General features: G+C 47.5%; 1 protein-coding gene across 4 annotated transcripts in view; it reads right to left on the bottom strand.

Annotated features, from left to right (window-relative positions):
• Positions 1-4,376: 4,376 nt before the first annotated feature.
• The window catches only part of add2 (adducin 2 (beta)), a gene marked incomplete at both ends in the record, with an annotated part of 35,725 nt that continues 14,599 nt past the window's right edge, over positions 4,377-25,502 (bottom strand). Inside the window, 9 exons of one of the 4 annotated variants that reach the window (XM_083644194.1) lie at positions 4,377-4,645; positions 10,171-10,237; positions 14,377-14,508; positions 15,226-15,312; positions 15,459-15,575; positions 17,834-18,082; positions 20,522-20,698; positions 21,848-21,946; positions 22,795-22,938. In XM_083644194.1, the coding sequence (XP_083500320.1) occupies positions 4,377-4,645; positions 10,171-10,237; positions 14,377-14,508; positions 15,226-15,312; positions 15,459-15,575; positions 17,834-18,082; positions 20,522-20,698; positions 21,848-21,946; positions 22,795-22,938 (1,341 nt within the window). Of the gene's footprint in view, positions 4,646-10,170; positions 10,261-14,376; positions 14,509-15,225; positions 15,313-15,458; positions 15,576-17,833; positions 18,083-20,521; positions 20,699-21,847; positions 21,947-22,794; positions 22,939-25,502 lie in introns of all 4 variants that reach the window. The other 3 variants (XM_083644193.1, XM_083644196.1, XM_083644195.1) reach the window with 3 other exon arrangements.

Genomic DNA, 25,502 nt, shown 5'->3' with positions numbered 1-25,502 from the left:
TTCAACTTCAAACTGCATCGACAAGCAAGATTATTTTTTGCTTCATGTCCTTGTTTGGTATTAGTGCCATTCATAGCGGCCAGTGTTTTGTTGGGAGTCGGTCTATTTCCCCCCCCATTTTGTCTCTTTTCTTTATTTGTCCCTGCTGTAATAACTTAAGATAGACTGATAGGTTTACACAAAACCAGCATTCAGTCAGAGGAGCACGATCAGCATATTTCTACAAGTATACCTACTGCACCTGTGCTCACCTAATATACCTGCAACATTTATCTGATAGGTATTACCAAATCAAGATGACCAGGGGATGTCTATGGTGATGAATAAATACAACATACTGGAATGCTTATATACATATGTGGAGTGCTTTATGCCTATACATGAAGGAGGGGTGCATAAATCATAGGGGCTGTAAGGCTACACCGCAAACCTTAGTGCTGATTTCTTTTTGCTCAGATCTGATTTCTTTGTGATGATATCTTTTTTTTAAAGTGGCCAATATCAGATTCCAGTGTGACCAGGTCACGGTCCTGATCAGGGGCGGACTGGGATCATAATTCAGGCCGGGCATTAGATACCAAGCAGGCCAGGCCGATATGGGCCGACGCGCGTGCCGGCATCCGAAGGGCGGCGGCGAAAAATTTGGGCCGTTTGAAGCCCAATTTGGGCCGTTTGAAGCCCAATTTGTGCCGTTTGAAGCCAGATTTGGGCCATTTGAAGCCCAATTTGGGCCGTTTGAAGCCAGATTTGGGCCGTTTGAAGCCCAATTTGGGCCGTTTGAATTTTACAATGAGATGCACCCACTTTAACCCTGAATAAAGTAATAACACCACTAGTAAACCAGTAGGCGGTGCCTGGCCTGCTGTTCAGTGAGTGGCCTGACTGCGGGCACCAACATTCTTTTTTTTTTTTTTTCAGGCCAGGCCAGGCCAGGCCACCGGGCATTTGCCCGACGTGCCCGATTATGCAGTCCGCGCCTGGTCCTGATGTGACCCGCATGCAGCTGACGGCTGGGTTTATCACCCAAATCACGCTGAAGCGATCCGACCACTGGCGCCGGAACAAGGGGGACATGGGGACATTTTGTCCCCCTTAAAATTTGGTCCCCCTAAAAAATTTTTTTTTTTTTTTTTTTTTTTTTTTAATCTGAGGGGGCAACTGCCCCTGACGCTTAGAGCCCACTTTACACTGTTTACACAGCCTGTGATGCTTGTTAAAGCCATGATCGTTGTGGGATTATTACACCTGAGACAGACAGACCCAGGGATCAAATTACAGAGAGCCCACTTTACACTGTTTACACAGCCTGTGACACTTGTTAAAGCCGTGATCATTGTGGGATTATTACACCTGAGAGACAGACAGACCTGGACTCTGTTTGCACTCACTGTTTGCACTCACTGTCACTGTGGCAATGACCTAAAGGGAGAGCAGGTCACCAAGTGAGTGAGAAAAGGAGAAAATACTGAATAATTATATCACTACAGTATAATCCTAATGTTAATTTAAAATTAGATATTCCTCTAAATATGGCTAAAAATCATCCAGACGTTCAAAAAAACATAATTTTTTCTTGAAAAAAAAATTTTTTTGAAAAAAAAAAAAAAAAAAAAAAAAAAAATTGACAAAAAAAATAAAAAATGTCCCCCTAATTGCAAACTCGTTCCGGCGCCACTGGATCCGACCACGACCGCTTTGCTGGTTTGAGTCTTTAGCTTCTTTGAACTTCGCTTTAAGGCTCTTGACCTTTCTCTGACACCGCTGCCATGTTCTCTGACCCCCCGCGCGGCCATTTCTTTCAATTATGCTTTCAAACAGAGACCGATCTGGGGAGAGCCGCAGACTAGCACCATGCTTCCTCTGACACATGCGCAGTTGCCAGTCGCTTCTTTTCACCTGACAGCGGGAAGCTTCACCGGCAGGAGGTAGCACGTAGGAGGATCACGCTATTTCCACCAGTTCCCTTCCACCCCGACTGACCAGAGGAGGCGCTAGTGCAGCGACCAGGACACATACCCTTAATCTGGCTTCCCACCCGCAGACACAGCCAATCGTGCCTGTATGGACGCCCGACCAAGCCGGAGGTAACACGGGGGCGCGAACCTGCGACCCTCGTGTTGGTAGGCAGGGAATCTACCGCTACGCTACACTACACGGATGCCAATATATGGATTTAAATCAGATTCAGATCAGATTTTTTGGAATGTGACCTCAGTGTGAACAGACATGTGTCCCGTATCAGACTTCATGAGACTTTTAGGTCACTCAAGATCGACATTTTGTCACAATTCTGCACTGGCGGGAGGGCAAGCTGTGATAGAACTAGTCAGTGGAGGGACAGTGAGGTTTTACACCTCATAAGTATTTACAGTAGGTCGACACTTCTGTGCAAGCAAAACTTGAGGGCTCATATCGTAACCGGTCTGTGTTTGAAAGCATATTGGAAGAAATGGCCGAATGAGGCCACAGAAGAACATGGCAGCAGTGTCAAGAGAAAAGTTAAGCGCCTTAAAGCTACGTTTAAAGAAGCTAAAGATTCAAACCAACGAGTCGGTTGTGGCCGGATCACCTGCCCGTTTAACAATGAGGTCGACCGCGTTTTGGGTGATAAACCCAGCTGTCAGCTGCATGCGGGTCACTTCAGAACCGTGACCCGTTCACACTGGAATTTGATATTGGACCCCTTTTAAAAAGACAATGTCAACAGCCACACGCAAAATCAGATCTGAGCAAAACAAATCAGAATTTAGCACAAAGTTTGAACGTAGCCTTCGTGATTCATTCCACTTGCAAAGTGGTGGAGAATATGAAAAGCGGCATGAAACCAGTGCATCTGATCAGACTACTTCCAGTCCCAGTCGCCAAATGAGAGGAACTTAAAAACGCCCATACAGTCACCTTCAGTAATGCTTTGATAAGCACAGAAGCAGGTGGAAAAGAGGAGTATGACTTATACAGGAATTGTGTGTGTCTGTGCCAGCATGATAAGTAGTGTGTCCTTTTTTTCTGGATCAGACCTGGGTCAAATAGTATCTGATTATTATTTTTTACCCGCTTAAAGTGATAATCTGTAAGATTTCAGTTTTGTTCTCTTGGGTGACACCTATGGCGATGAGTGGTAATTGCAGGTGAGATCCAAACTGTTGCATAGACCCGTTTGGAGTGGGACGTCACCGGGTTACATTACATACGTGCGCACGCATCGCGCTAACACAAACTCTGAGGAAGCAAGTGAAGCTAGAACCTAGAGATCTCCCACGGAATATGGGAAAAAGACGCCTTGTGCCGTATAGACGCTGGGCTTTCCCACTAGGAATTATGACGATGTCCTGCACTGCAACTTTAGCGATGTAGTTGGATCCTGGACCCATCCTGACAGGGAGTACGGGTCAAGAAACCTCAGCCCATTGAAACAGTTCGCTTATTTGTGTAAGATAACCTGTCCGTTGCTGGCAAAGCTTTAAAATACATGCAGAAGGCATCCGGATCTTCCACATTTCTATGACAACTGAACCGCTAGCTGTCACTTTCTGCACCAGTCCGGCTCCGCCCACAAAATACGTAATCGCTGTTTACAAACATAAAACGCGTCTATAATGTGTGACATTAGTCAGTTTGTTCGGCCATAGTAACCACCGTAACTTTAGCAGAGATCCTAGCAAGATCTTTCAGGAACCTACAGTACAGTAACCTACTGAGTGAGTCTATTGTGTTAGCTCCGCCTACCCTGTGTGGCCACAGACACCAAGTTCATGAATGCTGCAACACTGAAAATGCATCTTAGAGATGCTCACTTTAAGGTACCAGATGAGTTTACTGCATAGAGAACAATGAGAGTACCAGAACGTTTAGGCTACCACAGGACATTATTTGAAAGTAAAAAAAAAAAATGCTGTGATTGACATCTCACCTGACACTATTTGAATTGTTCTGATGCAGTAAACCCCACCCATCTGCTGCGCCACCCAGTTAAAACGGGATTTATTTTTTTCAAATAGTATTTCACCGAGGTCTGGGTCTATTAGGTGTTACGGTAAATGTTGAAAAATGGTAAAACTACATTTCCCAACAGACTGGTAAATCTGTACATTATTCAGCAGACCAGGAGATGTGTATAGAAAAGCAAATCAACTGGCTGACAGCCAGCAGAGGGCGGTGCGTCGGATGAGTCAGACATTTGGTAGGGAGGTGAAGTGTGTGTGTGTGTGTGAAGGTGTGTGTTTGTGTTCATGCCAATTACCTAAAAGGGGGCAGTGGGGGGCAAACTTCTAAAGGCGGGGTGGCAGAGTAGGATGGGCTGCCCCTCCCATTTCCCGGTCTGTTAGGAAATGTACAGATTTACCATTCTTCTATATTCGCCGTAACTTGTGCACCCCTCAGGTCTCGGCCTTCTCTTTCTGCTTCTTGCTCTTCTTCAGGAACGAGGGAGCCTTGAACTTCTTCTTCTTCTTGGAGGGGGACTTGCAGGGCGAGCCCTCCGGGGTGCCCCCTGGTGGCTTGGCGGGCAGAGCGGTGGGGGTGGTGGCGGGCGGGGTGGACGTGTCGTTGGTGGACAGAGACTTCATCCCTTTCTCCAGCTCCTCCGTCGTCTGCTTCTCCTCCTCCCCTCCGTTCTGGATGGCCGGGGAGTCCATCTGTGCCTCTTCTGATGGGGTTATCAAAGAATTACAAAGACACAGATCATGGGTCAGCCCTATGTTCCCTGAGTCATATGTTCCCTCATCCCTGTTCCCTCAGCACTATGTTCCCTCAGCCCTATGTTCCCTCAGCCCTATGTTCCCTCAACCCTATGTTCCCTCAGCTCTATGTTCCCTCAGCCCTATGTTCCCTCAGCTCTATGTTCCCTCAGCTCTATGTTCCCTCAGCTCTATGTTCCCTCAGCTCTATGTTCCCTCAGCTCTATGTTCCCTCAGCTCTATGTTCCCTCAGCTCTATGTTCCCTCAGCCCTATGTTCCCTCAGCTCTATGTTCCCTCAGCTCTATGTTCCCTCAGCTCTATGTTCCCTCAGCTCTATGTTCCCTCATCCCTATGTTCCCTCAGCCCTATGTTCCCTCAGCTCTATGTTCCCTCAGCTCTATGTTCCCTCAGCCCTATGTTCCCTCAGCCCTATGTTCCCTCAGCTCTATGTTTCCTCAGCTCTATGTTCCCTCAGCCCTATGTTCCCTCATCCCTATGTTCCCTCAGCTCTATGTTCCCTCAGCCCTATGTTCCCTCAGCTCTATGTTTCCTCAGCTCTATGTTCCCTCATCCCTATGTTCCCTCAGCCCTATGTTCCCTCAGCCCTATGTTCCCTCAGCCCTATGTTCCCTCAGCCCCATGTTCCCTCAGCTCTATGTTCCCTCAGCTCTATGTTCCCTCAACCCTATGTTCCCTCAGCCCTATGTTCCCTCACCCCTATGTTCCCTCAGCCCTATGTTCCCTCAGTTCTATGTTCCCTCACCCCTATGTTCCCTCAGTTCTACGTTCCCTCAGCCCTATGTTCCCTCAGCCCTACAGTATGTCCCCTGAGTCATATGTTCCCTCAGCCCTATGTTCCCCCTTGAATCCTAGGTACACAATATTTCTTTTTCCAGGATGGCGAAGGCATGACCCACCCTATATACTCTGCCTCTGATTGGGTTAGGTCTAGGTATGGGGAGCAATGATTGGTTAGGTTTAGGCATGGGGAGTGATGATTGGTTGGGTTTAGGCATGGGGGAGTGATGATTGGTTCGGTTTAGGCATTGGGAGTGATGATTGGTTGGGTTTAGGCATGGGGAGTGATGATTGGTTGGGTTTAGGCATGGGGAGTGATGATTGGTTAGGTTTAGGCATGGGGAGTGATGATTGGTTGGGTTTAGGCATGGGGGAGTGATGATTGGTTGGGTTTAGGCATGGGGAGTGATGACTGGTTAGGTTTAGGCATGGGGAGTGATGATTGGTTAGGTTTAGGCATGGGGAGTGATGATTGGTTGGGTTTAGGCATGGGGAGTGATGATTGGTTGGGTTTAGGCATGGGGAGTGATGATTGGTTAGGTTTAGGCATGGGGAGTGATGATTGGTTAGGTTTAGGCATGGGGAGTGATGACTGGTTAGGTTTAGGCATGGGGAGTGATGATTGGTTAGGTTTAGGCATGGGGAGTGATGATTGGTTGGGTTTAGGCATGGGGAGTGATGATTGGTTGGGTTTAGGCATGGGGAGTGATGATTGGTTAGGTTTAGGCATGGGGAGTGATGATTGGTTAGGTTTAGGCATGGGGAGTGATGATTGGTTGGGTTTAGGCATGGGGGAGTGATGATTGGTTGGGTTTAGGCATGGGGGAGTGATGATTGGTTAGGTTTAGGTATGGGGAGCGATGATTGGTTGGGTTTAGGCATGGGGGAGTGATGTTGGTTGGGTTTAGGCATGGGGAGTGATGATTGGTTGGGTTTAGGCATGGGGAGTGATGATTGGTTAGGTTTAGGCATGGGGAGTGATGACTGGTTAGGTTTAGGCATGGGGAGTGATGATTGGTTAGGTTTAGGCATGGGGAGTGATGATTGGTTGGGTTTAGGCATGGGGAGTGATGATTGGTTGGGTTTAGGCATGGGGAGTGACTATTGGTTAGGTTTAGGCATGGGGAGTGATGATTGGTTAGGTTTAGGCATGCGGAGTGGTGATTGGTGATAGGTTTAGGCATGGGGAGTGATGATTGGTTAGGTTTAGGCATGGAGAGTGATGAATGGTTAGGTTTAGACATGGGGAATGATGATTGGTTAGGTTTAGGCATGGAGAGTGATGAATGGTTAGGTTTAGACATGGGGAATGATGATTGGTTAGGTTTAGGCATGGGGAGTGATGATTGGTTAGGTGTAGGCATCAGGAGCAATGATTGGTGATAGGTTTAAGCATGGGGAGTGATGACCGGTTAGGTTTAGGCATGCAGAGTGATGATTGGTTAGGTTTAGGCATGGGGAGTGATGATTGGTTAAGGTTCAGATAAAGTATCAGGGTAAGCTGATCAGAGGCAGAGTAGGGCGGGTCATGCCTTCACCATCCTGGGAAAAGAAATATTCATGTTCGGTACTGATCTGAGGGAACATAGGACTGAGGGAACATAGGGCTGAGGGAACATAGACACACTCCCAGTGATCGGACAGAACATGCCGATCGGGGCGGAGCTACTGTACAAAGCTGCACTCCAGACAAGTCAATGCATTTGTGTCGAACATGCTTGCTTAAAGTGATAATCTCGAAGATTTCCATTTTGTTCTCTTTGGCGACACCTATGGTGATGAGTGGTAATTGCAGGTGGGATCCAAACAAATGTTGCATCATCTGTCACCACAGACATAAATGCTGAAATACTGAAAATGCAAAGGCACTTCCATCAATGGGCCATAGGCTCAATCACCAGTATATTAACTCAGTTGGCGATAGATAGTGACTTAACAGACATTTATTTACATGCAAAGCTTTGAGATTATCACTGTAATGAGAAGTGGGTCGTCTTACTGTTTCTCTGTACTTACTTACTAGGGAGACAAGACCTTAGCACCAGAGGAGTGCCCTATGAATCAGTGTGGAGGAACACAGAAGAAAAGGACACGGACAGAGAGGTACACACACACACACACACACACACACACACACACACACACACACACAGAGGTACAGACACACACACACACACACACACACACACACACACACACACACACACACACACACACACACACACACACACACACACACACACAGAGGTACAGACACACACAGACAGAGGTAGACACACACACAGGTACAGATACACAGAGAGGTACAGACACACACAGTCAGGTACAGACACACACACACACACACACACACACAGGTACAGACACACACACAGGTACAGACACACACAGACAGGTACAGACAGTGGGTGTGGAGACAGATGGATTTCCCTGCAAAGGGAAATGTAGCAAGTGCACATCAAACAGCAACTACACCACAGACACCATTGAAACCTGACATCCATACTTACTCCACCATATCATATCTTACCTTTAAAAAAGTTACAATTCAAATTGAAAGATGCTGAATATTGGCACAAAATACTGGCTATCAATATCTGAAATAGAGAAATGGCCTTCAAAAACTGGTCAGACCCTAGATGGAATTCTTTGTGGAATTAAAAAAACAAAAAACAAAAAAACAATTGCCTGTTGTGATCACAGCTAACTATGGATTTTAAATGTATTATGGAGATAGCTTTTATTTGTATCATTAATACACAACAAATTAAACAAACTTGCATTTTACGTCTAAGGGGACATTCAGACCAAAAGCATTTTTGGAGCTGCCAGCGTCTTTCTGCAATTCATTCTCTATGTAAGGACGCGCTAGACGTGCTCCTCTTTTAATGAACGCACCTGGCGTTTCAGCGCTGGTGGCGTCTGTTGTTTTTGGAGGAGCGCTGTGGGCGTTTTAAAGCTGAAAAAAGTGGAACATTAGAGGGAAAAGCGCCCTGATCGTCTTTTTCACTCCTCCTACCTTCTCTCCTCCCGAGGGATTTTCACCCTCGGCTGCTGCCAGAATTGGCAATAATCTGGCTTTCGTGTTGACGGTGAACAACATCAAACAGACAAAACCAGCTGGCTACCGTCCTTGTGGTCGTTGTGTGCCGATCTGTACTGCACGCGACTGGAGGGGAATGGAAGCGCGGGAATGGAAGCGCTCTCAACATGATTTTCATAGCGTTCTGACTGAAAAAAACGCTTTTGGTGTGAATGTCTCCCAATAGAATCTATGTATACAGCAAATTGCCAAATCGTTTAAACTGATCAGAAGTCAACTGCTGTGTAGGTGGAGAGGAGTAACAGGCTTGTCAGACCATCTGAAGCATGAGAAGTCACATGTGTGTCCATGTAACGCCCAGGACACACAGCCTGTGTCTGCCTGTGCGTGACTGAACTGACACACAGCCTGTGTCTACCTGTGTGTGACTGAACTGACACACAGGCTGTGTCTGCCTGTGTGTGACTGAACTGACACACAGCCTGTGTCTGCCTGTGTGTGACTGAACTGACACACAGCCTGTGTCTGCCTGTGCATGACTGAACTGACACACAGCCTGTGTCTGCCTGTGTGTGACTGAACTGAAAACACAGCCTGTGTCTACCTGTGTGTGACGCAACTGACACACAGCCTGTCTACCTGTGTGTGAGGCAACTGACACACAGCCTGTCTGCCTGTGTGTGACTGAACTGAAAACAGCCTGCAAGTCTACCTGTGTGAGACGCAACTGACACACAGCCTGTGTCTGCCTGTGCGTGACGCAACTGACACACAGCCTGTCTGCCTGTGCATGACTGAACTGACACACAGCCTGTGTCTACGTGTGCATGGCTGTTTGTTTGTTTGATTTTTTTTTTGTTAAAACCCATGCAGTTTTTTCCATGCAGTATAAATCTTTTTTTTATTCAAGAAAAGTATGCCTTTTTTTTTGTTGGTATTTCATACAGTTCAATTAATATCATCATCAGTATATCAATGGGAGCTGGGGCTCTGTCTGTTTCTCTGTCCCACTGTGATTGTCCCACTGTGATGTCATAAATCCTACTGTGACATCATCCGTGATGTCATAAATCCCACTGTGACATCATCCGGCATGTCCTAAATCCCACTGTGACATCATCAGTGATGTGGATCAATGACTGGGGCTAGACCAGTGTTGTGAACCACTGCTCTAGATGAGCCCCAGCCCCAGCAGGCAGGCCGTGTGGCAGCTCAGGCAGGCCGTGTGGCAGCTCAGGCAGGCCGTGTGGCAGCTGAGGCAGGCCGTGTGGCAGCTGAGGCAGGCCGTGTGGCAGCTCAGGCAGGCCGTGTGGCAGCTGAGGCAGGCTGTGTGGCAGCTGAGGCAGGCCGTGTGGCAGCTCAGGCAGGCCGTGTGGCAGCTGAGGCAGGCCGTGTGGCAGCTCAGGCAGGCCGTGTGGCAGCTGAGGCAGGCTGTGTGGCAGCTGAGGCAGGCCGTGTGGCAGCTCAGGCAGGCCGTGTGGCAGCTCTAACCTGTTCATATGGGCCCCGAAATGAAAAAGAAGGGACTGGACCGGCACACGGCCAGCCTGTGTGTCCCAGGCGTGACACTTAAAGCAGGCTGCCGGTGGGACGGCCGCTGTGCAAGGCAAGCAGGGCAGAGTGTCAGAGCTCGAGCACCACCAGGCCTCACCTGAGAGAGGGGGGCTGCTGCTGGGGGGAGGAGGCTCCTTTGTGGGGGAGGTAGCAGGAGGAGACTCCTCGTCATTTGCCACCTCCTCCCCTACACACACACACACACACGCACGCACACACGCGCACACACACACACACACACATAGACACAAATGCAAAGCAGACGTACAGTGAGGGACAGTGTGTGGCCTAAAACAAAGCCATTTAGCTATGCAGGGAGTTGGATTTGTGAGGTCGAGACAAGTGAGCCAACATTACACAACAGTCACAAATGAAGTAGGATTGAGTGATTAACACGTTGAGTGCCAGAGCCGAGATATCTCGTCTTACATAATCCAACGCTTGAGTGCCAGAGCCGAGATATCTCGTCTTACATAAACATTTTTTTTTTTTGACGGTGGGACATCAATCAACCCCTTTTACATCTTCGAGATCACTATTGGAGCAAGAGAATGTGTATAATCTATTTTACCGACCACTAAGTGGCGACAGTGCTCTCCTGACTAGAGGAAGGCAAGCATTTTTTTAACTTGTCACGCCATTCTCACCCCAGCCATTCTCATGAAAATGGATGGGGGAAAACGCTTTCGTTTTCGCGCTGATTGCTGGCGATGCGGGATTGCAAATTTACATAATAGATTACAGGTGGAACACACTTTGAAACACGCAGCATAAATATGACCAGAATCGCAAAAGCTTCTCTCAACCAAAACTCCAAGAAGCGAGCGAGTCCATCCCGACTTCCTCAAACAGCGGCCGCGCAGCCACAGGCACAGGACAGCAGCAAAGCACTGAGACTGGTGACAAGCTTGTGACGGCCGCTGCAGCCAAGAAGAACGCCCACGGAGGGAGGAGTTGAAGCAACTCTCCCTCTCGCTCTCTCCCTCTCTCTCTCTCCTCTCAGAGAGAGAGAGAGAGAGAGAGAGAGAGAGAGCGCACAGAGTGGGAGACAAGGGCACCCATAATCACAGGCACGTGAGGTGGTTCTAAAAATCCATTTATCTCCAAACTCTCTGAAAATCTCTGAAACCATGCTGTACTCAACGGCTAATATCTACATAACTACTAACTCTGCAAACTAACTCTTTTAGACAGAGAAAGCACACATTCTATTAGTTATTTTTAGATGATTGGTGTTCACGAATTCTTAACAGAAAATAATCCTCGGCTCTTGTAAAATGAGCCAGAATCCTCAAAAAAAAACCTGGCACAACTTACCTACAGGATTGAAAAAATGGCTGGCACTCAATGTGTTAAGTGAATTTAACATCAGTAAATCATTAACACATTTATTTTGAAACATCAGTATAATTACCAGAAACAAATAAGACCACTGACGAGACGATGAGCAGCCTCTATATTACATCACATGTTACATGATGTTACACAAGGTCAAGCGTCCACAGAGAACGAGGCCGCTCCCGACACGAAGCACAACCTGGGTTTACCTCCTGACAGGAAGCACAACCTGGGTTTACCTCCTGACAGGAAGCACAACCTGGGTTTACCTCCCGACACGAAGCACAACCTGGGTTTACCTCCTGACAGGAAGCACAACCTGGGTTTACCTCCTGACAGGAAGCACAACCTGGCTCCTGACAGGAAGCACAACCTGGGTTTACCTCCTGACAGGAAGCACAACCTGGGTTTACCTCCTGACAGGAAGCACAACCTGGGTTTACCTCCTGACAGGAAGCACAACCTGGGTTTACCTCCTGACACGAAGCACAACCTGGGTTTACCTCCCGACACGAAGCACAACCTGGGTTTACCTCCTGACACGAAGCACAACCTGGGTTTACCTCCTGACAGGAAGCACAACCTGGGTTTACCTCCTGACAGGAAGCACAACCTGGCTCCTGACAGGAAGCACAACCTGGGTTTACCTCCTGACAGGAAGCACAACCTGGGTTTATCTCCTGACAGGAAGCACAACCTGGCTCCTGACAGGAAGCACAACCTGGGTTTATCTCCTGACAGGAAGCACAACCTGGCTCCTGACAGGAAGCACAACCTGGGTTTATCTCCTGACAGGAAGCACAACCTGGCTCCTGACAGGAAGCACAACCTGGGTTTATCTCCTGACAGGAAGCACAACCTGGCTCCTGACAGGAAGCACAACCTGGGTTTATCTCCTGACAGGAAGCACAACCTGGCTCCTGACAGGAAGCACAACCTGGGTTTATCTCCTGACAGGAAGCACAACCTGGGTTGACAAAAATGTCGAAAATTGATCATGGTCTTGTTTATTTACGGTCATTATACCAAGCTATCACATTCATTTGACAGGGATATATTGATGTTAAAAATGTTGACCAGACGAAGAGGGTTAGTTACCAGAAAGTGTGAGACACATTTAAATTGACAGTGGCGGTAGTGTGTTGTTAAAGGTTTACCATCAGATTTGATCCTTTGAAAAGTTTCCCCTCAAAAACATAAATCTTTGCGCACACAATACTGTGGCAGTGTGTTTATGTGGACAGACGCAGCCCCATGTGTGTATTTTCGTGGTTAGACATTGTTTACATTGTGTCCTGTGTTGATGTGGTCGAGTGAGCTTGACAATAGGGCAGACCGTAAAAAAATTAATTATTAAAAGTTTTTTTTTCGGATAGTTTCACAGCGGTTATGTTATGAAGGCACAACTAAACACACACCTACCTTCAAACCACGGAGATATTATCTCCAAACAGCTGAGTGTTCTGCAAAGGTGCTGCACTTCCTTGTTTAGTCCGCGCTGAGATGATCCCTCTCAGAACATCTCAGCCACGCTATTGGCTGGGCTGTTGCCCTGTGAGCGATGCTATTGGCTGGACCCCCACGTGGGAGCTCTACAATGCCCCCGCCTGAAAACGTCCCGGGCAGGGCCAAACAAATGTAAACTGCACCAAAATCAGGCAGGGGGCAGCGTCTGTCCATAAACACACTGCCGCAGTATTGTGTGCGTGAAAATTGATGTTTTTGAGGGGAAACGTTTTCCATAAGGATAAAATATGTTTTTAATGAAAGAGTTGCATAGTATACCTTCAAGCCGCCTTTACAGCTAGGATGACTCCTCTAGAATACTGTGGCTATAGATGCCTTGTCACATGGGTTCCCGAGTTCAAAACATATCATTAACTCACTTGAAGTCAGCTCCATAGACTCCCATTATAAAGGTTGGGGGGACGAGTATAAAAGCTAAACTGCGATTTCTCAAAAAGTACAAAAGATATCAAACAGCTGAATGAAAGTGATAAAGTACTATAAGTGGTGACCCGTTTAAAGTTTGAATGGTGTTTGTAGTACAATGTATGAAAGAGTACTGCAGTCAGTTCAAAGAGGGCATGGTTTGAACAGTCCATGAACAGTCCTCCCATAGACCCAAACTATGGGTCCGGACCCAATTTGGGTCGCAGACCCGTGGGCGGGGTGGGTCGCCAACTGGTCGTCATGGCAACTGACAACTTTTTTGTGAGATTGGGTCCCAGGGAGAAACAAAATGTATATTTTAATAAGGTACCTTATTTAAATTTGTTTGCCAGTGATTTTGTGTGCTCCAGTCACCTCTACCTTTCCAGTATTCTGTCCTCGTCTGAGAGCACCGATCTCCTCTTGTGGAGGGGCAGTAGCGCAAGAGATTCCTTCTACATTGTATCTTTTGGGTCTTTTGAGTCTGAAGATGAGAAAGTTTGGGAACTCCTGCCATAGACTAATGGCTAGACACACGGCGCACACTTGAAGTGACGAGCGGGGACGAAGGGAGACCGTAACGTCGCCCCATCGTCGCCTTTTTCAGAGTCAAAAAGTTGCACTTGAAGAACACACGCCTGCGTGAGACCTGATTCATGGAACAAAGCAGCTTCATGGTGTGGGTGTGAGGCCTCTTCAAACAGGTACTAAAAAGTTACGTCATTCCATGACTGGAACCCATGTGACATCATGCTGCAAGGCATCTTACTAAATAGAATGACTGTATTCCCTCCCATATTAGAGAACTCCTGTATATTCTCATATCGTTCTCAAAGAACAAACAATCAAAGAATTTTTAGCCAATCAAAAGTTCTACGCTTAGAACTAAAACATACATAGACATATACACATACATATTATGTACGTGGTATGTATAGTTTCTCAACCATACCTACCATGACTTGGTTGAGAAATGATGCATCTTTATAGATATAGTTAACATGTAGCAGGATGTGCGGTGAGCTAGATTCACCGTACCGTTGGTCCCTTCATCCTGCTTCCTCTGCACCTCCTTGCGGTACTCCTCCAGCGCCTGGTCTGTCAGCTCGTTAAAGGGGTTGGGAGGCTCTGGCTCTGGTGGCAGTTCGGGCGGGTTGACTGGAGACTGAAGCACAAGCAGGATTTCATTTTATTTTATTTTATTATTCATCTCTTAGCATTGGTGGAAAGTAACTAAGCACATTTACTCAAGTACTGTACTTAAATACACTACTTTATACTACCGTTCAGAGGGCAATATTGTACTTTTTACTCCGCTACATTTATTTGACAGCTTTACTCACTTTTCAGATGAAGATTTTATACAATAGATAATATAACAAGCTTTTAAAATACAACAACACATTCTTAAAGGTGAAACCAGTGGTTTCCAACCTGTACATTGCTGTATTGGTATTTAGTAGGATCAGAGTACTTCTTCCACCACTGTCTCTTAGTCATTAGGGGTGTCAAAATTAATCGTTTATTCGATTAATCAAATCGAATCGTTTATGTTAAAATTTCTGTTGACATTCAGATTTTAAAGCACTTTCTAAGTAAAAAAGGGACTTGATATTTATCTGACTGCTTGTATGAATTGATGAAAAAGTAGCCATGTGCAGTAATAATATAGAAAATTGAGGATTTGATACTTGGAGCTGCGATACTTTGAGCTGTATCGAGATGCATCGTGATGCATCGTGGAATCGAAGACAGATTAATCGTAATCGAATCGAACTGTGAGGCCAGTGAAGATTCACAGCCCTATTAGTCATGTGGATTTGTCCAAGGTTTCTCCGACAAAGGACACAAACAGAGACACAAGCGGGGGGGTAATGTTTACCGGTGGACTCTCATCTGTTATGACGCTGGCGAGGACTTGCGACTGCGGTCCTGCCGTCTTCATGTCCTGCCGATTCTGCTGCCGGATCTGAAAACACAGTGAATGTATATATCTGAAAGAGCTTTCAAATTGCCCGTTTAAGATTTCTGATTCATTCGATCGTATGCGAGAGGACGACTGCAGGATTTGTGGGAGAGAGGGATGACGACAAGGAGCCATGGAAGAAGGTCTACCTTGTTTCGTGTCTCCAGCACCTCTTTAGGATTGGTGAACAGGGGAACAAACTGGTTTGGGTTCTCCATCTTGATGGACGTGCTGCCAGCCTGCGTCATCTCCTCTGCCTTCAGCCACTGAGGGACAGAGAGCCAACGTTGGAAACTCATTTCCAAAACAATATCTATCCATTTGTATCACTGAATATGTCCAACATATATAGAGGATCTGCTCAGTGAAAGTGTTATCATGTAGCCAGCCACATGTATCCTTTAAAAAGTAGCATCTTGTGTTTTCTATCAATTTTGTACATGATGGTGTCATATTATCTCATTTCAGAACAAATCTCTTAAACAAAGTGCATTATGGGGCATCTGAGGAGTGAGGAATGAGGATTGGCTGTTTTTGCAGCATTGACTGCAATATTACATTTCAGAAATGCTGTCCATTTTCAGTATGGGTATCACCAATCGACCAAGCGATGGAGTTTTCATAACATGTAGCATCGTGTGCCACCAGAGGGCGCACTCTGCACTGCAGTGGTCACCGCTCAGCACTAGGCTTTCCCCTGCAATGCAGAGAACAGGACAGGGAGGAGGGTGAGTGGGAGGGACAGGGGAGGAGAGAGACCCAGAGGGAGAGCTAAGTCTCCTCCCCCCTGATGTAAAGGACCGGGGTCTTTCGTATTGTTTTCGTCTCAAAAGGGACTCGTGTCGCTGCAGCTCTGCTGGCTCCTCCCCTGAGGTTCTGGCAGTGGCACATAACAAACGCTCCGTTAGCTTTACCAAGCTTCGCAGAGACAAAAGAGAGCGGACATCAGCCTTCACGGATCAGATGGGAAAACGCTGATTTACCTTCTGAATGAAACCCAGGGCGCCTTGGTTTCATCATGCAATATGAATGATCTTGATGAAAAAGGGTTAAATTCTTGAATGCACAGAAAATGTAATGCCAATTTTAAAAGTTAAAGGAGCAGTTCACCCCCCCCCAAAAAAAAAAAAAAAAAAATCTAAATGCTCTCATCATGTACTCACTCAGCCACCCTCATGCCTGTTAAAGTCACCATTGACTTCAGTACAGTACAACTGAAGTCAATGGTGACTGTCTTTCTCTCCAGGTGTGCTGGCAGCCTCCCTGTGTGTTATACGGACAAACCTCACCTGTGTTTCAACTGGCATGAGGGGAGGGTGAGATGATGATGAGACTTTTCATTTTTTTGGGTGAACTGTTCCTTTAAGTGTAAATTCTATGCAATTTCAGAGACAGAAAATGTGACAATTTGACACTGCTCTAGTCTCCCCCCTGTCTGCTGTGGTCCCTCCCTCAGCCCTAACTCAGCCCCAAGCCCCTCTGAAATGTCACCCCTACCCCTCGTGTCCATCCCTCCCTTCTCTAGCTCCTTCCTCATGATGTGTCTCTCTGCATCCCTCCCAACACTGTCCCACCCACCCCTCCTTCCTTAGGCTGGGGACACACTATGTCCAACACTGTCCCATCCACCCCTCCTTCCTTAGGCTGGGGACACACTATGTCCAACACTGTCCCATCCACCCCTCCTTCCTTAGGCTGGGGACACACTATGTCCAACACTGTCCCATCCACCCCTCCTTCCTTAGGCTGGGGACACACTATGTCCAACACTGTCCCATCCACCCCTCCTTCCTTAGGCTGGGGACACACTATGTCCAACACTGTCCCATCCACCCACCCCTCCTTCCTCAGGCTGGGGACACACTATGTCCAACACTGTCCCATCCACCCCTCCTTCCTTAGGCTGGGGACACACTATGTCCAACACTGTCCCATCCACCCCTCCTTCCTCAGGCTGGGGACACACTATGTCCAACACTGTCCCATCCACCCCTCCTTCCTTAGGCTGGGGACACACTATGTCCAACACTGTCCCATCCACCCCTCCTTCCTTAGGCTGGGGACACACTATGTCCAACACTGTCCCATCCATCCATCCCTCCTTCCTTAGGCTGGGGACACACTGTGTGTCTTTCAGGCCGATTAGAGCCACATTTTTACCATCACAACTAATTCTCAAGATCTGACCCAGGCTGTGCTGGTTGGGGCACACGTGGCACACATGTGGGATACAGGACTTAAGTCCAGTCCAGTCGGGACCATAGAAATTATTCTAAACATGTTTTGATTTTTGTGACTTGAATTTTGTAAAAGGCTTGATGTCCTCCTGTAGTGGGAGCTGGTCGATCAAATCTAAACAGACAACACCAACAGCCAATGACAGTTGAGCACAAGAGAAGGAAGAAACTCCAGACAGTGTGTGGGGGGAAAAGTGCTGGACCCCCATGATCGACTTGCTTCTCTGTTGTAGCATTTTTTGTGTGTGTTTTTGCCGGATGGAGGGTCGCTAGCATTGAGCACTCACGGAGGTGCGCTGGTGTCCAGGACTGTTCTGCTCCTTGTTGACCTTCTGGTAGGTGTTGGGGGTGTTCAGCCAGCGGGTCCTCTCCTGCTGCTGGCGCTGAGCGAACGGGTGCTGCCTGAGAGCCGGGTGGCCTCCGTCCTCGTCCCACTGGTGGAAGCCTGTGACGGTGGCAGGGACCTCCACCTCCCTCCGCATCCGCGAGCGCTCCTGCAGCACGGGGAAGCGGTAGGCGTAGCCGGTGCGGTAGCCCTGCCCACACAACACAGAGAGACTTGTAGGTGACTGTGACTCGGCTGCAAGACGTCTTTTCACAGTTCAGAATCAGAATCACTTTATTGATGCCCGGGGGGGAAATTAGGTCATGCTACAGTGGGTCACACTCAGGTAGGGAAGAATCAGAAGCATAGAATAACCAACAAACAAGAACAATACAAAATAGAATAGAACAGAAGCCTACAGTATATACACCAAAGTGTCACCAATGTGTGCCTCCTCCTACAATCCTTGTGCAGTACCACTGAGTAGAAGTGAATATGAGAGGTACATAATATGATCTTATATACAGCAGCATGAGTGATAGTAGTAATAATATTAATAGTAGTAATAGTAATAATAATAATAATAATAATAATAATAATAACAATAACAACAACAATAAACAGTAAGGTGCATTAGGTCCAGTCAGTAAAAGAACATTAAGTAACAGTGTGGATAGATGATTATTGCACAAATTACAGTATTTAGCATTGGGTTTTATTGCACAATCAGATATACATTAAGTGTGTTGGTGTTTTATTTTATTTTTGTCCTATGTAGACGGGTGGAGTGAAGCCATGGCTATAAAGTTGACTGACTCAAAAGTGTCTGATGCCCTGAGGGAGGAGTTAAAAGTGTCCGATGCCCTGAGGGAGGAGTTAAAAGTGTCTGATGCCCTGAGGGAGGAGTTAAAAGTGTCTGATGCCCTGAAGGAGGAGTTAAAAGTGTCTGATGCCCTGAGGGAGGAGTTAAAAGAGTTTGATGTCCTGAGGGAGGAGTTAAAAGTGTCTGATGCCCTGAGGGAGGAGTTAAAAGTGTCTGATGCCCTGAGGGAGGAGTTAAAAGTGTCTGATGCCCTGAGGGAGGAGTTAAAAGAGTTTGATGCCCTGAGGGAGGAGTTAAAAGTGTCTGATGCCCTGAGGGAGGAGTTAAAAGTGTCTGATGCCCTGAGGGAGGAGTTAAAAGTGTCTGATGCCCTGAGGGAGGAGTTAAAAGTGTCTGATGCCCTGAGGGAGGAGTTAAAAGTGTCTGATGCCCTGAAGGAGGAGTTAAAAGAGTTTGATGCCCTGAGGGAGGAGTTAAAAGTGTCTGATGCCCTGAGGGAGGAGTTAAAAGAGTTTGATGCCCTGAGGGAGGAGTTAAAAGAGTTTGATGCCCTGAGGGAGGAGTTAAAAGTGTCTGATGCCCTGAGGGAGGAGTTAAAAGTGTCTGATGCCCTGAGGGAGGAGTTAAAAGTGTCTGATGCCCTGAAGGAGGAGTTAAAAGTGTCTGATGCCCTGAGGGAGGAGTTAAAAGTGTCTGATGCCCTGAGGGAGGAGTTAAAAGTGTCTGATGCCCTGAGGGAGGAGTTAAAAGTGCCTGATGCCCTGAGGGAGGAGTTAAAAGTGTCTGATGCCCTGAGGGAGGAGTTAAAAGTGTCTGATGCCCTGAGGGAGGAGTTAAAAGTGCCTGATGCCCTGAGGGAGGAGTTAAAAGTGTCTGATGCCCTGAGGGAGGAGTTAAAAGTGTCTGATGCCCTGAGGGAGGAGTTAAAAGTGCCTGATGCCCTGAGGGAGGAGTTAAAAGTGCCTGATGCCCTGAAGGAGGAGTTAAAAGTGTCTGATGCCCTGAGGGAGGAGTTAAAAGTGTCTGATGCCCTGAGGGAGGAGTTAAAAGTGTCTGATGCCCTGAGGGAGGAGTTAAAAGAGTTTGATGCCCTGAGGGAGGAGTTAAAAGTGCCTGATGCCCTGAGGGAGGAGTTAAAAGAGTTTGATGCCCTGAGGGAGGAGTTAAAAGTGCCTGATGCCCTGAGGGAGGAGTTAAAAGTGTCTGATGCCCTGAGGGAGGAGTTAAAAGTGTCTGATGCCCTGAGGGAGGAGTTAAAAGTGTCTGATGCCCTGAGGGAGGAGTTAAAAGTGCCTGATGCCCTGAGGGAGGAGTTAAAAGTGTCTGATGCCCTGAGGGAGGAGTTAAAAGTGTCTGATGCCCTGAGGGAGGAGTTAAAAGAGTTTGATGCCCACAGGCAGCAATGACTTCCTGTGGCGCTCTGTGGTGCAATCAACTCTAAAAGGATTTTTCTGTAGCACTTTATTTATTTTATATCTTTATTTTATATTTATTTGGAGAGTCGGCCGACAGAAAGTCTACAGAGTATTTGTAACATTTCAACAGATTATTAGCTGACATTCAACAATTCGGCTGTTTGGCTTCTGTCTGTAGATGTTTCAACAGCGTATTAGTTGAGGTTCAACAAACAGATTATGTTTGTTTCCCGTTGACGTCCAACTAATCTGTTGAACATCTGTTAAGCAGTTGCATTGTTGCACGTCAACTAATAAGCTGTTGAAATGTTGCAAAATACTACTACACTCTGTAGACAGAAGAACTGTTTTTCTGAAAAAGGTCCACGACATCTTCAAACAGAGATGGTATGTTTTTCCTCCTGTTGCCTACCAGGTTGTCCAGGGTCCTCATGAGGGCTTCAAACTCGTGCTCCCCTAGACGGCTCTTGCAAAGGGGCCCAAAGGTGGAGCCGGCCCAGCCCACGGTGCCGGCCGGGTTGGGTCTGTGGGCGGTCCTGTCCAGCAGAATCAGGTTCTGTTCACCACCGGCACAGCACAGCGCCGACACCTGGCACAACAACACAGGCTTACCACAGGCAGCGCTCTTTCTTTGGCTCTTTAGTTATTCAAGAGGAAGGTTTGACTGAGACCACTGGTCTTCTCCAGCAGCGGCCTGCGTCACACTGCCCGCCCCGGGGTTATTCATCAACCTCCGGGTTAAGGATGTCTGGGGATAGAGTGCCAAAGTCACACCCTCTTCCGGGTTTGGCATGGGACCTAAGGAGAGACCATAGAACATTTCTCCCGGACAAACCCCAACCCCAAAAGCAGCCTTCCGTTTTAATTTTTTAGTTTTGGTCTGAGTAAAATGTTCTATGGTCTCTGCTGATTCCAAATATAGCTGAGTCGCTTGGTTTGACCAAGTCAAAGTAAGATGTAAAAAATAAAAATAAGAATTTTTCTGAACGTCTATGGAGAAATGAATGGGGCATGAAATCGCTTATGTCCCATGTGTGACTTTGACTTTGTATTCACACAGAGAGCCTTCCAGTCACAAGTGGTTTTTCCCTACACGCTAGGGTAGGTACAGCAGGATGCAGTGTGTCTTTGGCACGCTACAGTACTGTAGAGTGCTGCACTACAGTACTGTTAGTGCAGCATGCTACAGTACTGTAGAGTGCTGCACTACAGTACTGTTAGTGCAGCACTCTACAGTACTGTAGAGTGCTGCACTACAGTACTGTTAGTGCAGCATGCTACAGTACTGTAGAGTGAATGTGTGTGTCGTGAGTGTGCTGAATTAAAGTGAAACAGCCAGGTGTAAAACTGGTGCACATCTATTATCTATGTATGCAACTCGCTTGCCCACTCAGCAACACCCACACATGCTATGGCAGCACTGTCTCCGCCCCCCCCCCCCCCCCCCCACCACACACACACACACACACACCTAACAAAATAGCTCACTGTGAGAAGTGAGTTTAATAGTGGGTTTTGCCTCGAGCAAGTCAGCTGTCAGTACAGCGTGGTGCACGCAAACACAACATGGAACACGCTGTAAATAAAAATGTAACACTTAAAAACATGTAAGCGAGATAATCCCTAAGCGTGTGTGTGCGCGTGTGTGTGTGTGTGTGTGTGTGTGTGTGTGTGTGTGTGTGTGTGCGTGCGTGGGTGCGTGCGTGTGTGTGTGTGTGTGTGTGTGTGTGTGTACTACCTGGATCTGGCAGGCAGCTTGGATGTGGTAGATGGTGTAGAAGGCCTCTTCCATAGACTCCCCGAGGGCCACGATGCCATGGTTCCTCAGCACCAACACCTGGGAGACACATGGTGGACTTCAGATTCCCTCTCTGGGACAGTGAATTTGCATTCTCAGCTCCTCCCCCAAAACACAACCAGTACAGCTCGTTTACATTCACTTCCCCAAAATGAGACGGTAAGCTGTAGGTTATTGAGACGTGTGTCTGTGAGAATGGCCTCTTCATCAGTGAGAAGAAAGACGGACTTACTGTACCTTTATCTTGGTATCATCTTCAAATGCACCCAGCCATTACCAGCTTCAACAATGCCTCCTTTGTAAGAGCACGTGGCTCAAAGTCGCCACAGCCCTGGAGCTGCAGGCAGCGATGCTGTATCATGCCATCACATGAGTCTCATATTAGCCCTGTTGTTTCCCATGGAATGTTTGGGTTTACCAGTATCTCCACACCTTCTCAAACGTCAACGTCAATGACTTTTCAATGACCTTCAATGACCCTCAAATTCAAGGAGGCAACACAGCATGGTTTGAGACACAGATCGAGGTTCATCACTCTCTTACTGCTTGCTTGCCGCTGTTTAACCTGCATCGATCGACTACAATCACTCATGGCGTGCATGAGTGATTGTAGTCGTGACCGCCGCCGCGTCTCGAGTCAGGTGACACGTGAAGCAAGGACGCGCAGATGGCGGGAGACATGCAAACAGTGGGATGTAGCCTATTTACTAACGTAAAAAAAATTTTTTTTTAATAAATTTCTATTCTTGCACAAAATATATAAATTCAAGCGATTTCAATGACTCGTGTATATTTATGTTTATATTTTCAAAAACGGTCTCAAGGCCTTGGTTTTTTTCTCTCTCAAATTCACAAACTTTCAAGGACCTGTAGGAACCCTGGCTTACCTTGCATGTGGGCCCCAGGCTCTTCTGCAGCTCCACCCGGTCCTCCTCCTCCTCCATGACTCCGTTGTAGTCGTAGTAACTCACGTCGCCCACCAGGAGAGCCTCGTGGGACAGAGGCAGCAGGCCGCACTTCATGGCTGAAACCTGGACACACAGACAGACAGGCTAAAGTCAGTCCTGACCTGGACACACACACAGGCAGGCTGAAGTCAGTCCTGGACACACAGACAGGCTGAAGTCAGTTCTGGACACACACAGACAGACAGACAGAAGTCAGTCCTGGACACACAGACAGACTGAAGACAGTCCTGGACACACAGACAGACTGAAGTCAGTCCTGGACACACAGACAGGTTGAAGTCAGTCCTGGACACACAGACAGACTGAAGTCAGTCCTGGACACACAGACAGGTTGAAGTCAGTCCTGGACACACAGACAGACTGAAGTCAGTCCTGGACACACAGACAGACTGAAGTCAGTCCTGGACACACAGACTGAAGTCAGTCCTGGACACACAGACAGACTGAAGTCAGTCCTGGACACACAGACAGACTGAAGTCAGTCCTGGACACACAGACAGGTTGAAGTCAGTCCTGGACACACAGACAGACTGAAGTCAGTCCTGGACACACAGACAGACAAGTCAGTCCTGGACACACAGACTGAAGTCAGTCCTAGACACACAGACAGACTGAAGTCAGTCCTGGACAAACAGACAGACTGAAGTCAGTCCTGGACACACAGACAGACTGAAGTCAGTCCTGGACACACAGACAGGCTGAAGTCAGTCCTGGACACACAGACAGGCTGAAGTCAGTCCTGGACACACAGACAGACTGAAGTCAGTCCTGGACACACAGACAGGCTGAAGTCAGTCCTGGACACACAGACAGACTGAAGTCAGTCCTGGACACACAGACAGGCTGAAGTCAGTCCTGGACACACAGACAGGCTGAAGTCAGTCCTGGACACACAGACAGGCTGAAGTCAGTCCTGGACACACAGACAGCAGTCAGTCCTGGACACACAGACAGGCTGAAGTCAGTCCTGGACACACAGACAGCAGTCAGTCCTGGATACACAGACAGACTGAAGTCAGTCCTGGACACACAGACAGCCTGAAGTCAGTGCTGGACACACAGACAGGCTGAAGTCAGTCCTGGACACACAGACAGCAGTCAGTCCTGGACACACAGACAGGCTGAAGTCAGTCCTGGACACACAGACAGCAGTCAGTCCTGGATACACAGACAGACTGAAGTCAGTCCTGGACACACAGACAGCCTGAAGTCAGTCCTGGACACACAGACAGGCTGAAGTCAGTCCTGGACACACAGACAGACAGAAGTCAGTCCTGGACACACAGACAGACAGAAGTCAGTCCTGGACACACAGACAGGCTGAAGTCAGTCCTGGACACACAGACAGGTTGAAGTCAGTCCTGGACACACAGACAGCAGTCAGTCCTGGATACACAGACAGGCTGAAGTCAGTCCTGGACACACAGACAGCAGTCAGTCCTGGATACACAGACAGACTGAAGTCAGTCCTGGACACACAGACAGCCTGAAGTCAGTGCTGGACACACAGACAGACAGAAGTCAGTCCTGGACACACAGACAGAAGTCAGTCCTGAACACACACAGACAGGCTGAAGTCAGTCCTGGTGGACACACAGACTGAAGTCAGTCCTGGACACACAGACAGCCTGAAGTCAGTCCTGGACACACAGACAGACTGAAGTCAGTCCTGGACACACAGACTGAAGTCAGTCCTGGGCACACAGACTGAAGTCAGTCCTGGACACACAGACTGAAGTCAGTCCTGGACACACAGACTGAAGTCAGTCCTGGACACACAGACTGAAGTCAGTCCTGGACACACAGACAGACTGAAGTCAGTCCTGGACACACAGCCTGAAGTCAGTCCTGGACACACACACAGCCTGAAGTCAGTCCTGGACACACAGACTGAAGTCAGTCCTGGACACACAGACTGAAGTCAGTCCTGGACACACAGACTGAAGTCAGTCCTGGACAGTGGCCGTGTGATATCATATTTAAAGTCTGTCCCACATCAACAGCAGCATGCTATGTCAACATATCTTTTAGAAACACTAACCCATAGAAAGCTTTGTGTTGCTAATGTCATTGTGTACATGAAAAGGGACAGTTCTGATTCTGCGTTTTGCATGTGTAAACTCCATACACTTTAGAGGAGGAGATTGTTCACGTCATCATAATACCTCCTTCTCTCTGATTTACTGAAGCAAAAACTGATGATTTCACCACAACCTGTGCACGTCTTTGTTTTTGCACTAATATGGCTGCTGCCTTGTTTAAATATGGCTGCTGCCTTGTTTAAATATGGCTGCTGCCTTGTTTAAATATGGCTGCTGCCTTGTTTAAATATGGCTGCTGCCTTGTTTAAATATGGCTGCTGCCTTGTTTAAATATGGCTGCTGCCTTGTTTAAATATGGCTGCTGCCTTGTTCAAAAGGAGAGACAGATGGAGAGGTCAAACATGATGAGAGAATGTTTCATCCACGCATTTATCCATTTAGGATGTCAGAGGATGAGGTGAAGATGGGTCTAGTCATGCATTTCTATCTCTCCTGGAAGAAATAAGGGCTTGATTTTTGAGCAGATGGTGGCATCTACAGCAGGTGACAATCATCCGTTACTCTTGCACTGTCTGGGGATCTGAA

This window comes from Poromitra crassiceps, assembly GCF_964638095.1.
Source record: "Poromitra crassiceps genome assembly, chromosome: 10".
NCBI classification, from domain to species: domain Eukaryota; kingdom Metazoa; phylum Chordata; class Actinopteri; order Beryciformes; family Melamphaidae; genus Poromitra; species Poromitra crassiceps.
Note: the sequence above shows the minus strand (reverse complement) of the source record. Positions and strands in the feature narration are given on the sequence as shown.